Raw genomic sequence first — 15907 nt, 5'->3', positions numbered from 1 at the left:
GTAAAGTAAAAAGATTAAATTTATAAGCTGAGTTATTGTCCTTCCTTATAGTGCTGATAACAGCATGAAAGACCGTAAAAATTAGAAACCAAAGAATTGTTTTGTAGAAGGCAGATTGATAATAAAACAGAAAACGGTACCTCACAGATAGCTGGAAGGTCTTTACAAAAAATTCTCCAAATTGTGGATGTGAGATGTTAACTGTACGTCAATGTTGGGAATCGTACTCCAAAGGGGGTACTTGTTTTGTAAAGTAGCGACATAGAGATTGGGGCTCAGACAACGGTTTCAGACAGGCAGCCACTGCTGACCCCATGGGTACAACAATACAAACTGGGAAGAATGTTGGACGCAGAAGGTCAGACATGGCCATCGAAAAGTGATTACTGCAAGCTGGGCTGTAAGCGACAGTGGTTTCTGGTTGCACTTGTCCTCAGCCAGATGGTGGACTGAAATTGTGTTTAGTGCTGGGAGTAGGTATCACCATGTTGCCAGCGATGGTCGTCTGCGAGTAGAGTGTCAATATGGAGATCAACAATTCTCAGAGTGTGTGGGGCAGTGGCATCCAGGGCTAACTCCACGTGTCACATTATGGGGAGCCTGTGGCATGTAGAGATGATGTTACTCAGGTGATACAGAAAAGGTGTACATTGCATAATATGAACAGAACAACATCCAGTCGATTCAGCTGCCGCTCCTCCAATGTCACGATTGCTTGCTCTACCAACAGGACAATGAGCGTGCACACACTTCATCTGAAGTACTCCCCCAGATGGTCGGTATCTCCTCGGACCTGCACAATCACATGACCAGTCCTCTAGAGCGTGAGTAGAACGAGCTATGACAGCGTCTGGTCTGGTTTGATTTCCATCAGTCACAACATCATTTGAGCAACTGTGACAACAGTAAAAACAGTGTAGAACACTATCTCTCAAGAAGACGTCAATGATATCTATGATCATACATTTGCGCAATAGCAGCGCTGAGACGTAATACATGAATGATACACAAGTTACTGGTGTCCAACACCACCTGTTCCTAGGTCTACAGCCATATAAGGCGATCGTTATCCTTGTGTAAGCTCACCATACAAAATGTTAACACCGCCATAAAGGACCACACTGGTCGATTTGAAGTGCTGTGTATGTTGTAGAGCTGGTAGCAGGCTGTCATGTGACGTGCATGGCGTAAGTCATGGCAGTGCACTGGTGTGTATGTGGCAACTGGTCGTACGGAATGAGCGCTGTAAGATGGGTAGAAGTGGAGATATGACAGTATGGAGAAAAGGAGTTGCCATTTTTGAACATGCTCGTGAGGACACCTTGAATGAATATACTAATTTTGTTGGTGTACTAAAGCGGGCTGTCCAACGTTTCGACAAGTAATGGTGTAGCATTCTGTTACATGATAAATAACGTAAAAACAGTGGACGTAAACAGATCCTAAGTGATGGGGTCTGGTGACGAGTGGCACATTATGTCAATGAAAATCGGTTTCAGAACCAGACATAAATATTTTGTACATGCGTTCATCTTGCAAATGTAGTACAGGCCCACCTCAGTCACTTTCCCAGTGAACATTGTGAAACGAACGGCATGCTATGGGCCTACTTTGGAAAAGGACACTGGTACAGTGGAACATACATTTGAACGTCTTCAAAGGGCCTAGGAACACAGAAACTACACAGCAGCTGATTGGAAACGGATGGTGTAATCTTAAAGGCTACAATTTTTCTCTTTTCAAATCATGCAAGGCGCTGGGTCCATTGAGGGGCCATGAGGCGTTTCACTTGCCATGTGTGGAGGATGTTGTTCAAGTCAAACGTGGTTCTGCTATGTTTTGACAGTGTTTTCTTATCACGGCCAACAGTCTTACCACAGTGGTAACAGCGGTTTTCGTCATATTACCGAAGTTAAGAACAGTTGGACTTGGCTAGCACTGCGTCTCTAGAGCGCTGTTTGTGATTGGAGTAAACACGTCCTTTGTGTGGCCAGTTGAGGAGCTATTTGATTGAGAAGTAGCGGCTCTGGCCACGAAACCTGGCAGAGGCCAGGAGAGCGGTGCGCTGGTCACATGCCCCTCCATATCTGCTCCCAGTGACGCCTATCAGTGAGGATGACATGGCGGTCGATCGGTACCATTGGGTCTTCTGAGACCTGTTAGGACAGAGTTTTCTTATCACAGCTTGTGCACAGTCATTTAGGTGAAGGTACATGCAAAACAGGATGCCTATAACAACATTCTCACTGAACAAACGTTGCCTTTTCTTGTATACCTTTATGCTGAGTGTGCTGTGAACATTCATGTCATACAAGACTATAGGCGTCGTGTTAACAGGCACCATTTTGCTCCTCGACAGATCTTATAAATCACCTAGAACTAATCCCATAGAGAATGCATGCGGTTGTTTTGAATAGAGAGTGAAAAGTAATACTCAACATCCGTGCAATTTGATACCTCTACTGGATCTAACCACTTCTACAGGTTATGGTGTACCTGAGGAAATTGATGGGCTCACATCTTCGTGGAAGTGAAACAAATATCAAGGCTAGATGGGATGTTCCACGGAATTTCATCTGGCACCTTTGCTTTATTATGTTTTACTCTATTTTTCAGTGCATAAGTAGTAGAAAGATGTCGTGAATGCTACGAGGGGCGCGCAAGCAGACTGGTTGTAATCGGGATTCCAGTACACTTTTCGCTGCAAAACCCTATTTTTTTTAACGTAATCCCCGTTAAATTAGCTGGCCTTACTCTACTTTACTGGAAGTGACTGTATGCCCGCATGGTACCATTCTACTAGTCGACTCAGAACCAACGTCTTGCTGCATCAATAACCTCCCGATCATCCAAGTACTGCTTCCTGCAGTCATTTTTCATCGGACAAAACCTATTGAAGTCGGAATGTACGAGATCCGGGCTGTAGAATGGATGAGGAAGAACAGTCCAATGAAGTTTTGTGAGCTCCTGTTGGGTGTGCAGACTTGTGTGAGATTGAGACCTAGTGTTGTTATGGAGGAAGGGAAGTTGATTTGCATTTTAATGGCGACGAACAGGCTGAAGTCACTCCTTAAATTTCCTGCATGTAGCATGTATGGCGTCACCGCACTCCAACCGCATGCTGATATTGTCGACGCCGTAGAGCTGCTCCTGCCACAGCTCTCGCAGTGGAGTTGAGACACGATGCGCGATGAATGATTCATTGCCGGGATATGCAGTAGTTGTTAAATCTTATCTCATCCGCATCGTACACACCACCAATTGCGAGGAAACATTGTAATTATCAGTCTTCTATTACGTTTTTGGCTCGTTGCTATGGAGTTGTTGAACCTGTATGAAGCGAGATCCACAGATACTCTTTGATCACGTCTGAGTGAACCTACGCCGTAATGTTAAAAAAATGTTCAAAAGTTCTCTTTTCAATTAATCAAATGTTCAAATGTGCGTGAAATCTTGTGGGACTTAACTGCTGAGGTCATCAGTCCCTAAGCTTACACACTACTTAACCTAAATTATCCTACAGACAGACAAACACACCCATGCCCGAGGGAGGACTTGAACCTCCGCCGGGACCAGCCGCACAGTCCATGACTGCAGCGCCCTAGATACGTCGACTAATTCCGCGCGGCTTCAATTAATGAAGTAGGTATTTTCATATTCAGATTAAATTGTCCCTGCTGAACAGTCGTTGGTTAACTATCATTGATTAAATCACTTAATAATGTAGTCCACGCTTGATATTTCACTTGGAACGAAGAGTTTATTGTTCCTTGGCCATTAAATACTTTACAAATTTCGCACCACACGCACACGCAGTTGGTTGGTAAAGTCAGTTCTGTTAAAATTAAGTTTCTTGACAATTACGGCAACTTGACTCTTCAGCATAATTGTATTATCTTCGTGAAGTCGTGTAATTGTGTCCTACTCGAGACTAATTGAGTGTAGTCCTTTGATATACTATCCACTCTTCTTTTAGTTCCAACTACACTCCTGGAAATTGAAATAAGAACACCGTGAATTCATTGTCCCAGGAAGGGGAAACTTTATTGACACATTCCTGGGGTCAGATACATCACATGATCACACTGACAGAACCACAGGCACATAGACGCAGGCAACAGAGCATGCACAATGTCGGCACTAGTACAGTGTATATCCACCTTTCGCAGCAATGCAAGCTGCTATTCTCCCATGGAGACGATCGTAGAGATGCTGGATGTAGTCCTGTGGAACGGCTTGCCATGCCATTTCCACCTGGCGCCTCAGTTAGACCAGCGTTCGTGCTGGACGTGCAGACCGCGTGAGACGACGCTTCATCCAGTCCCAAACATGCTCAATGGGGGACAGATCCGGAGATCTTGCTGGCCAGGGTAGTTGACTTACACCTTCTAGAGCACGTTGGGTGGCACGGGATACATGCGGACGTGCATTGTCCTGTTGGAACAGCAAGTTCCCTTGCCGGTCTAGGAATGGTAGAACGATGGGTTCGATGACGGTTTGGATGTACCGTGCACTATTCAGTGTTCCCTCGACGATCACCAGTGGTGTACGGCCAGTGTAGGAGATCGCTCCCCATACCATGATGCCGGGTGTTGGCCCTGTGTGCCTCGGTCGTATGCAGTCCTGATTGTGGCGCTCACCTGCACGGCGCCAAACACGCATACGACCATCATTGGCACCAAGGCAGAAGCGACTCTCATCGCTGAAGACGACACGTCTCCATTCGTCCCTCCATTCACGCCCGTCGCGACACCACTGGAGGCGGGCTGCACGATGTTGGGGCGTGAGCGGAAGACGGCCTAACGGTGTGCAGGACCGTCGCCCAGCTTCATGGAGACGGTTGCGATTGGTCCTCGCCGATACCCCAGGAGCAACAGTGTCCCTAATTTGCTGGGAAGTGGCGGTGCGGTCCCCTAAGGCACTGCGTAGGATCATACGGTCTTGGCGTGCATCCGTGCGTCGCTGCGGTCCGGTCCCAGGTCGCCGGGCACGTGCACCTTCCGCCGACCACTGGCGACAACATCGATGTACTGTGGAGAACTCACGCCCCACGTGTTGAGCAATTCGGCGGTACGTCCACCCGGCCTTCTGCATGCCCACTATACGCCCTCGCTCAAAGTCCGTCAACTGCACGTACGGTTCACGTCCACGCTGTCGCGGCGTGCTACCAGTGTTAAAGACTGCGATGGAGCCCCGTATGCCACGGCAAACTGGCTGACACTGACGGCGGCGGTGCACAAATGCTGCGCAGCTAGCGCCATTCGACGGCCAACACCGCGGTTTCTGGTGTGTCCGCTGTGCCGTGCGTGTGATCATTGCTTGTACAGCCCTCTCGCAGTGTCCGGAGCAAGTATGGTGGGTCTGACACACCGGTGTCGTGTTCTTTTTTCTATTTCCAGGAGTGTATTTGAAAGTAAAGTCCAATATTCACTAGTTTCGTCAATAAAGTTCAATTAACCCGTTATACACGGTTAAACGCGTCTATCAGTTCCTGTCTCTGATTAGAAAATCGGCCGGCCGGTGTGGCCGAGCGGTTCTAGGCGTTTCAGTTTGGAACCGCGCTGCTGCTACGGTTGCAGGTTCGAATCCTGCCTCGGGCATGGATGTGTGTGATGTCCTTAGGTTAGTTAGGTTTCAGTATTTCTAGGTTCTAGGGGACTGATGAGATCAGATGTTAAGTCTGATAGTGCTCAGAGCCATTTGAACAATTTTTTTTTTTCGCTTAGAAAATCAGTTTCCGAAGTTCGTGAATCACATCACGCAAGAAACACTTCTTAACGCAAAAACAATCTCGTCGCGTTCCGTACTCTCAGTAACTAACACAAGAATTGTTCTCGCACGTCTTTATAGGACGAGAGCCAGCAAGCGACTTCTTCTGTGAAAGACTATCGTAGGCGCATTGAATTTCTTCGTTGCGCTTACAACTCTCTTCCACATAAAAGTTATCTCTGACTAACATCACCTTGGACTTAGCTTTCTAGATATTAATTGCAATTATCACTTGGATATTTGCCCATTAATTAAATCTGAGGTTTCTTCCTCCTTTTTTCATAACAAAAACTCTCAGTGATGTATAATGTTGTTGTTATCAAAACTTCTTGGTGTTAGCTTATCGGCCAAGATGTCGTATTTGCCAAGATAACTCTTCCCTAGTTCATATTATGATATTCTGTCTTAATTGACTTTAAGGGGGTCGTTGAGGTGTTATAAGCACAACGCTCTTTAGAGTTGATGTTGCACCATGAGGGAGAGCATCAAACAGAATAACCCCTTCAGGGTTCCAGAAGACCATCTCCATGACTTTATTGGCTGATGGTATGGATTTCAACGTTTTCTTCAGAGGAGAGGTGGTGTGGGGTAACTCCATAGACTGCCTTTTGGTTTCCACTTCGAAGTGATGATCCAATCGTTCATCGCCTATTACAATGTTCGACAAAAAAGGTCACGGCCAGCCACATAAGGTACGAGGTATTCCACAAAGATATTGTGTCGTTGCTCTGTATGGTCTTCTGTTAGGCAGCGAGGAACCCAGTGGATACACACCTTTAGTGCCCCACTTGGTGGACGTGTGTGTCAGTTATACCAACAGAGACGTCCAGTTGCGCAACGAGGTGTCCGATTGTGATCCAACAATCACTTCAAATGAGTGTGTCAGCACATTCCAACAATACGTAGCAGTCTACAGCCAGCCAGTGTACAGGATATTGGACAGGTTTGTGCGACCTTGTTGTGATGATGACAGATGCCTCGCCCAAAGAGCCACTGTGCTTTTATTTCCTCTGAGGTCTCTATAGGCATTCTGCAAGCACCTATGAATATCTGCGATGCCCTGGATTCCCATAAAAAAAAAGAATCAGAGACATCTCTCTGCTTGGAACAAACCTTCGTTACAGACGCCACTTTGAAAGCTACATACTCGTATGGCGCCGCCACCGATCAGATCTCATGGAACTAAATGGGCTGAAGAGGGCACATCCGACGATGTTCCACAACAGTCTGCAGTTTTTCGACCTGAATTTCCCAAAAAATGTGTTCAATTAGTTGCTCAATGCCCCTCGTATTAGGTTCTTGGGTGAGGTGTGTGGAAGTAGAGCTCCAGGAGTTTTGGGGCTAATGGGCACCATGACTGGCTATTCACACTGGGTGGCCACTGAGACGCAGGCGACGCGCCTGATGTCGCCGGTCTGGGACGCAGCGGGTGAGTGCGCTGCTGCCACCCCGTCTGCGCCCTCGTGTTGCCTGCCAGTGGGTGTGCTCCTGGCCCAGAGCCTCTCGGCCAGCAGCAGCAGCAGTGAGAGCAGAGCCGCGGCGGCCAGCACCAGAAGCAGCGGCGCAACCTGCGCTATGTAGACCGGCCGCAGGGACTGGACCCGCTGCGGCTGGCGCTGCCGCAGCTGCTGCGGCTCCATCGCGCTTAGCGGCCAGTGCTTCCGTATCAGTCGCGGCACCACGCCCTCCGTGTACAGCTTCAGCAGGCTGCAACAGCCCCACACCACAGCATCAGACGAGAGCACCAGGCAAACCACTACACACCTAGCTTATAACCTACGCATGTACTCTGCTAACAGCTGTGAAGTGTAAGAGGGTTGGAACTTAAACAGTGGCAACTATTTATTCACAACTAATACAAAAGAGTTACATGTTTGCACCTGTTACTGTCCTTCAAAGTAGTCACCAGCGTTGTGTAGAACCTGTTGCCAGCGATGTGGAAGGTGTAGTATACCGTTAGCAGAGCCTGTTCTCTTGATGGTGCGAATGGAGCGGTGTATCCTAACGCATTACGTTCCTCCACAGCAGACCGTCAATGCACAGTATTACTGTTCGTTTTTGGAGCATCATCTGCGACCAGCTTTGCGAAAGAAGCGGCGACGCTTTCTGCGCAACCCTCCCACCATTTTGCACGACAATGAGCGGGCGCATACAGCGCAAGCTGTGGCTCCTCTGTTGGGTCGATGGGACTGGGAAGTACTGTACCATCCACCATACTCCCCGGAATTAAGTCCTCGTGACTTTTATTTGAGTCCAAATATGAAGGAACCACTTCGTGGCATTCGCTTCATAACTGTTCCAGAGATTCGACAGGCGGTAGACCACTCCATTCGCACCATCAACAGAATAGGCTCTGCTGACGGTATACTACGCCTTCCACATCGCTGGCAAAGGGCTCTACACAACGCTGGTGACTACTTTGAACGACAGTAACAGGTGCAAACATGTCTATGTGGTATCTCGCCTACGCTCACTATTTATCACGCTTACTTCGGCAGTAAAGTGTTCTTAAGACATGACTCATATTTTGTAACAAGCGTATTGAATGACAACTGCCAAGAGCGCAGGAAGAGAACAAACATTTCAATGACTGGATGGTCAGTTTATAATACGAAAAAAAATAAAAATAAAACTAAGCGGCGAAAGGGAGTTAAGAATACAGCTTGTTCAGTTTTCAGTGCAACTGCTTAACCATGACGCTGTGGTTGCTAAGATGCCCTGAATATTCCATTTGATAAGCCTGGACCGTTCAGTGTTTCTATTTTGCTTTTTTTACACAGTCCAGTACACCTTCTTCCTGTTTTCATACTTGAACTGTGTTCAGTTTTTCACTGGCTGTCCACTGGACCATATAACCACTAAATCTGAGGGGTGGAGGAGAGGTTTGCGATTGGAACTTTCCCCTGTTAGCAAAGTACACTTAGAATGGTACCACACATTAGGGGTTCTTCTCATTCCCATTGCGTGTACAGTGCTGTAAGAATGACTGTTTAAATGCCTCTGGTCATGCTGTAAGAATTGGTGTAATCTCTTTCTTATTTCACTTTCGCAGTGTATTGCAACACTGTTTGTCTGTCACACCACTGGCAGGATGAGTCTGACTTGATTCAGTGGCAGGTCATGCGTGAGGTAGCTAGCAGCATGTGGTGTCTGCTGCGAGCCCGTCCTCTGGTTGGTGACAGGAGACAGAGCAGAGCAAGTGAGAAGTTCGAATCAACTGGTAGAGACAAACACATCCTGGAGAAAGCTCAGCAGTGCCGCCTACAGTCCGAGTGGATAGCTTTGAGCCAACAAGGCAGTGGGGTTGTGGAGCATAAACGAGGGGAAAACCTGAAGTTAACCAGAGGCATCATTTGGGTGGAGCAGCAGACAGTGTTCGCCACAGAGGATACAGCAGCAGGGGGTTATACTGAGCCCCTTTTGTACAGTTATTCTCAGTGTGGCGGAGTATATACATTGGATGATGTGAATGTTAGGTTAAGATTTTCTGATCATATTTTCATTTATGCCCGCTGTAGGTTTTTATTATTATTGTGGCACAAGAGCTTACTCTCCTGAATTGCCGGCCGCTGTGGCCGAGCAGTTCTAGGCGCTTCAGTCCGGAACCGCGCTGCTGCTACGGTCGCAGATGCGAATCCTGCCTCGGGCATGGATGTGTGTGATGTCCTTAGGTTAGTTAGGTTTAAGTAGTTATATGTCTTGGGGACTGATGACCTCAGATGTTAAGTCCCATAGTTCTTAGAGCCATTTGAACAATTTCGTCCTGAATTTTCACGTTACTATATCGGGTGATAAGTCATTTGGCAAACTGGTATTTATTGTCTTTAAATGCAGTCTGATAACTGCATGCTTCACATTATTAATAAAATTATATTCTTTTTTAAATGGCTCAAATGGCTCTGAGCACTATGGGACTTAATATCTATGGTCGTCAGTCCCCTAGAACTTAGAACTACTTAAACCTAACTAACCTAAGAACATCACACAACACCCAGCCATCACGAGGCAGAGAAAATCCTTGACCCCCCGGGAATCGAACCCGGGAACCCGGGCGTGGGAAGCGAGAACGCTACCGCACGACCACGAGCTGCGGGCAAAATTATAATAATCTTTGTTAAGAGTCCACGGTTGCCCAGCCGCCAGCCAAACTCTACTCCCATCTAAATAGTCCGCCACACAGTTACACATCACAACATATCACATCAGGTTGTTAGTTTCGGTCTATGATGACCTTCCTGAGACCTGAAAAAAAGCAATGCTTCGATCACATCGAACCAGCACATGTAGAGACGGTGCAGTCAAGGTAGAAAGTCAAATAAGCTTCGCCTTTTTTATGTAAAACTGTAGGTTCCACATTACTATTCTAAGAGAAATGTAGACTCAGTGCAGTAACTGAGTCAACGGCTGAGAAGCATCTGCTAAGGCTGACGTCCAACACTTCACAGCGGAAATCCCTCGATTTTCCCGACACCTTCGTCAGCAGGTGCATTTTTTCGATAAAAGATTATTTTCTTTCACAAATCAGGTCTCTTTTTTAAAATTTTCGTTTCTACATCTATTAGATAGTTATAATTTCCCCAGTTTTGGGTGTTTTACGTCAATGGAGAAAGTTAATAAGCAGAATTCTTTTCACATTCCTCAACATCGATGTTACCATCCTTTCCGCTTATGACGCCGTCGTCTTTGGAGCTGAAGTGCGGGTTTCTGTCCATCTTTTTGTTGTTATTGTGATTATGGCGAATAAATATTTCATTGATATTCATGAGGACCACATTGCAAACTTCAGGACATCGCTTGAATTCAGCAGCCAGTTGTCACTTTCTAAATGATTTGATACAGCCTGCGCTGTGGCTGTCATTTTCTCTTTCTTCTTTCTTCTTCTATGGCACAATTTCGGTTTTAGACCGAAATTGTACGTGTGTGTGTGTGTGTGTGTGTGTGTGTGTGTGTGTGTGTGTGTATGTGTGCGTGCACACAGAAACTTGTATGACACAATAAGCTGCCTTCTTGTGCTGTACTCTAAAATGGTCTAAGATATAATTGTACAATAGTGCGACGAACGAAATAATAAAATTCGAAATTCGAATAAGTGTGAGCAGGATTCTCGCAGCAAAGGTTCCGTACAAACTTAATCACGTGTAAAGATAGTTCATTCATTAAGGAAATCCACAATTCCCACGGTTTATGCCTGTTATCGATATCGATACCCTAGCGTGTGACATAAATTTCAACTTAATACATCTATCCGTTAGTGAGAAACAGGGGTCTTAAAAGCTGGATAGACAAACCGTTAGGATAAAAAAAAAAAGGAAACCTAAAAATTTTTTCGTGTTACGTAATTACTGAGTAATAATTTTAGGATTTTTTTCCTTTACTTGTATTGCCAAACCTCGCTTCTTCCCCAATTCCATGATTCTATGTCAAGGGGCAGTACGCTACAGGATTGATAAGTGAGCTTGCGAGTATCAAAATAAGTGACATAAATGGCTGTATCTTGTGACTGCATTGAGGTAAAAGCTTAAATTTTTCACACCGGCAAGTGACCATCGACGTTAGTACGTAATATATAAACTGGAAGATGGCATATCTACGTGTTACTGAGATATAGGGTTGTTACTAGTCGGGCAGACAGACAGACGGACAACAAAGTGTTCCGTGTTTAGCGATTGAGGTACGGAACCATGAAAGTGACAGCTGCAGGCGGTATCAAATCATTTAAACCTTTCATCGCAGCTGCGGACCCAATTTGAAGGTAGATCATCAATTTTTTTTACAGCGGAATCTGATAGAAAAGTGTCACCGTCTGCATTGAATGAATTTCAGTTGTCGTCAAACCAACTTTTCTATGAATATTCATCACTTCATGACATTCTATTTACTTCATTTCCCAGGATTTATGCCCCACGTCTTTTTAGACAGCTGCCAACAGCCAGCTACTGTAGCTTGTAGTTGGGGCCGAGCTTGTTGAAAGTTGTTCGAACCTCTGAAGAAGAAGATTACACACCATGTGCTGCGGTCTTTGAACGAGGCCGAGAAAGTTTTACCCCTTCTTGTATGTACAAGGGGCAGTCAAATGGCCGGCTGCGGTGGTCGAGCGGTTCTAGGTGCTTCAGTCCGGAACCGCGTGACTGCTACTGTCGCAGGTTTGAATCCTGCCTCGGGCATGGATGTGTGTGTGATGTCCTCAGGTTAGTTAGGTTTAAATAGTTCTGCGCTACGAATTTGTGCACCAACCAGATATTAACAGCTATGGCGATTACTTTTGAAATAATAATCGTTTTACTCTTGTATCTAAAAAAATGGCTCTAAGCACTATGGGACTTAACATCTTAGGTCATCAGTCCCCTAGAACTTAGAACAACTTAAACCTAACTAACCTAAGGACACCACACACATCAATGCCCGAGGCAGGATTCGAACCTGCGACCGTAGCAGCTGCGTGGCTCCGGACGGAACCGCCTAGAACCGCTCGGCTACAGCGGCCGGCTGGGACCGATGACCAAAGCAGTTTGGTCCCATAGGACCTTACCATAAATTTACAATCTAGTACCTAATAGCCCAATCCAAGAAAAGCTTCTTAGGAATATAGTTTTCCTGCAAAGTAATCACCAAACACACTTACAGAGGTAGTAATATTATTTTCAAATTCAATCCTGAAAACGAGTTTTTAATGTACACACTCAAAATTCTGGTAGTTGTGAAAAGGGCCCGCGTAAACGCCCGACTCCTGTCACTACGTACCTCGAAACCCAATCGCTGTCAAACCAGCACACGACAGTTTACAATTATTATTCCGTATATTGTAGGATTTTAATGTCATAAACGTGGCTGATTACTCTCAGCAACTGCACATTAATTTTATTCGACAGGGGAGTCAGATACATCCAACAGTTGCGAATTGTAAGCATTTAATCTTTACGGGTATCGAATATACACGTTCATTTGTAACAGGTTATAATTTGTAATAGCTTCCGAAAAAAGATAACTTATAATCCAGTAAAGAATAAATAACTACACTTTGCGACTCTGCCGGCCGGAGTGGCCGAGCGGTTCTAGGCTCTACAGTCTGGAACCGCGCGACCGCTACGGTCGCAGGTTCGAATCCTGCCTCGGGCGTGGATGTGTGTGATGTCCTTAGGTTAGTTAGGTGTAAGTGGTTCTAAGTTCTAGGAGACTGATGACCTCATAAGTTAAGTCTCATAGTGCTCAGAGCCATTTGAAACATTCTGCGACTGTTGGCTATACCTGACTCCTTCGTCGAATGAAAAATATACGGGGGAATTACAGATGGGGTGCCAAAAGCTGGCCAGTGACCTCAGAGGTGTAGCTGGAGATCGATTTGTCGTTGCGTGGTGAGGTTACGTCATAGGGGGAAAGCTTCCTAGTTTGTACTCCAGTGTCGACAACTCATGGACTTGCGTGACTCTTACCCATCAGCTGCTACGGTATCAGTTTCAACCGTAAGTAAGATGGATTCGTCAATGTGCATTACACAGAGAGTCTCCCTCTGGTATGGATGTGTGTGCTGTCCGCAGCGTAAGTTAGTTTAAATTAGATTAAGCAGTGTGAAAGCCTAGGGGTCGATGACGTCAGTAGTTTGGTTCCATAGGAACTTACAACAAACTTCAAATGTATTAAGCCGCGCGGAGTGGCCGGGCAGTGTGACGCGCCATGTCACGGACTGTGCGGCCCCTCACGCCGAAGGTTCTAGTCATCCCTCGGGCATGGGTGTGTGTGTTGTTCTTAGCATAAGGTAGTACAAGTGAGTTTAAGTAGTGTGTAAGTCTAGGGACCGATGACCTCAGCCGTTTGGTCCCTTAGGAATTCATACACATTTGAACATTTGAACAGATGGTCACCTTCAAAAGCGGTACATATCGGGTGGTTAAAATTAAACTGTCCCTTTTTAACACCTTATAACACGGAAAGTAATTACTGTACCAGTACCAAACGTTGTAGCATTAATGTCCAGGGTATGGGGTACATGATTTCCATGCATCACAGCGCTACCGTTCAGTTCCAAATACGGCCACCAGGTGCCGTGATCAGTCATCGTCATTCATAGTCTCGCACACCTGACGTGTCAGCATGAGTTCGGACAAAAGGAGCAGGGTGAGGCTCTACCACCAAAACGACAATAATGGTGCAGCTGCTCTTCGAGAATATCGCAGGCTGAAAGAATTACGGAAGGGTCTTCTTTCTCCACCTGCTGTGCGGAGCATGACGAAGAAGTTCGAATCAACTGGAGAACTGGGCGTCGCTCCGGGAAGAGGCCGACAACAGGTTGCACCACAGGTGGCTGATGAAATCGCTGTTGCTATGGCAGACAACGCTGGGCGCAGTTCCACGTCGTCGGGCAGTGCGCGTGCTGCGTCACGACAGTTGAACATCCCGTGGTCCACTGTACGGAAGGTGCATCGAACCATTCTCAAATTGTATCCGTACAATATCCATATAGTACAGCAGCTTGCGCCACAGGAAGCACATCAAAGTGTAGACTTCGATCTCCACTTTCTCACAAGGACTGAAGTTGACGAAGGCTGGCCCTGAACCATCCTATGGACAGACGAAGTTTATTTTTCTCTGAGGGTCGGGTGAACACATATAATTGTTGAATGTGGGGATCTTCACGTCCAGTCACTGTGCATGAAGTTCCTCTGTGCGGTGGACGTGTCACCGTGTGGGGTAGCTTCACGGCTATGTTTATCATTGACCCATTCCTTTTTGAACAGGTTGGCGCTCAAGGATCAAAAAACGTACAGTGTGATTGCCCAGGGTTACTGCGATATGCTTCGCCAACATGTCATACGTGCCCTGCAGGAGAGACACGTGTTGAACTGAACAGTTTTCATGCAAGATGAGCCCCACCGCACATAGCTTGTGCAGTTCACCTGCTTCCCCGAAATACATTTGGAAATGATCGAATTATCAGCCGATCGTTTCCAAATGGCTGGCACTATCACCTGATCCCACTCCAGTGATTTCTGGTTGTGAGGCTTACTGACGGACATGGTTTACCAGGGGAACATTCATACATGTGCTGGTCTCAGGTGCAGAATATCAAGGACATAGCCAGCATACCTACGGACATGCTTCGTTCTGCTGTGCAGAATGCAATCCGGTGCTTTCAGACTCTTCTGAACACTGATGGGGCCGTATTGAGCCGCTTTTGTAGCAGTAGTGGCACCGGTATGTAACGGTATCATGTATTGTATCAGCAAATTAAATTGATTCTGCATTATTTCACTTCCCTATGTCCTTGACATTGGTACTACCATGTTTGGTACTCATACGGTGATTAGTTTCTGTGTTACAACATGTTAAATAGACAAAGTTTGAGTATAACCACCCAGTACTTGTAGCAAGGAATATAGTAGTAACTTAAGGCTGTTGTAGTATAACCCAAATTGTAAAAGAAAAATGTCATTCAAAGCATTTAGTAAATATATGTGATCGTGTCTTATAATGCTTAATGCACTGAAACATAAGTACAGATACTGTTATTAACCAGTTAATCATTTACTAACACAGACGACACAACAACATTTCGTCAGGAAATTACAGAGTTACAAATTTGGAGTCGCTGAGGGTGATAGCAATCTGAAACACTGAACAATCAAATCAAGTGGCTCTGAGCACTATGGGACTTAACTTCTAAGGTCATCGGTCCCCTAGAACGTAGAACTACTTAAACCTAACTAACCTAAGGACATCACACACATTCATGCCCGAGGCAGGATTTGAACCAGGGACCGTAGCGGTCTCGCGGTTCCAGACTGTAGTGCCTAGAACCTGTCGGCCACCCCGGCCGGCATAGAACAATCGACTTGAAGTGTTCCGAATGGTCCGACTTTTTACTATAAGTACTTTCAGGTCAACAGTCAACTTATCGCGCTCTTAGTATACCTAGTTTTCTGGGATCTCATATCATTCCAATTTATATACGTTACAGACGCGTCATAAGATTGGTATACATGCGGTCTGAGGTGCCGCCGTACTTGTCAGTATTGGCTCTTGGAGAAAAAAAGTCAGATGCTGGCAGATGTGATAGCGAGATACACAGATTCCACTTTGCGGGAGGAAGGGGGGGGGTGTAGTGAATGAGAGACTAATAATCGTAGTTGCTTAGTCTCTTTAA

General features: G+C 46.0%; 1 protein-coding gene across 1 annotated transcript in view; it reads right to left on the bottom strand.

The window, feature by feature from the left end:
• Window positions 1-433: 433 nt before the first annotated feature.
• The window catches only part of LOC124775924 (glutamate receptor ionotropic, kainate glr-3-like), a 117845-nt gene continuing 102371 nt past the window's right edge, over window positions 434-15907 (bottom strand). Inside the window, exons 9-10 of the mRNA XM_047250769.1 lie at window positions 7320-7476; window positions 434-505 (exon numbers count right to left, since the gene is read on the bottom strand). Coding sequence (XP_047106725.1) covers window positions 434-505; window positions 7320-7476 — 229 coding nt within the window. The remainder of the gene's footprint in view (window positions 506-7319; window positions 7477-15907) is intronic.

The sequence above is a fragment of the Schistocerca piceifrons genome, chromosome 2 (assembly GCF_021461385.2).
Source record: "Schistocerca piceifrons isolate TAMUIC-IGC-003096 chromosome 2, iqSchPice1.1, whole genome shotgun sequence".
In the NCBI taxonomy this organism is placed as follows: Eukaryota; Metazoa; Arthropoda; class Insecta; order Orthoptera; family Acrididae; genus Schistocerca; species Schistocerca piceifrons.
The sequence above is the reverse complement of the archived record's forward strand: the minus strand, read 5'-3'. Positions and strand labels throughout refer to the sequence as shown.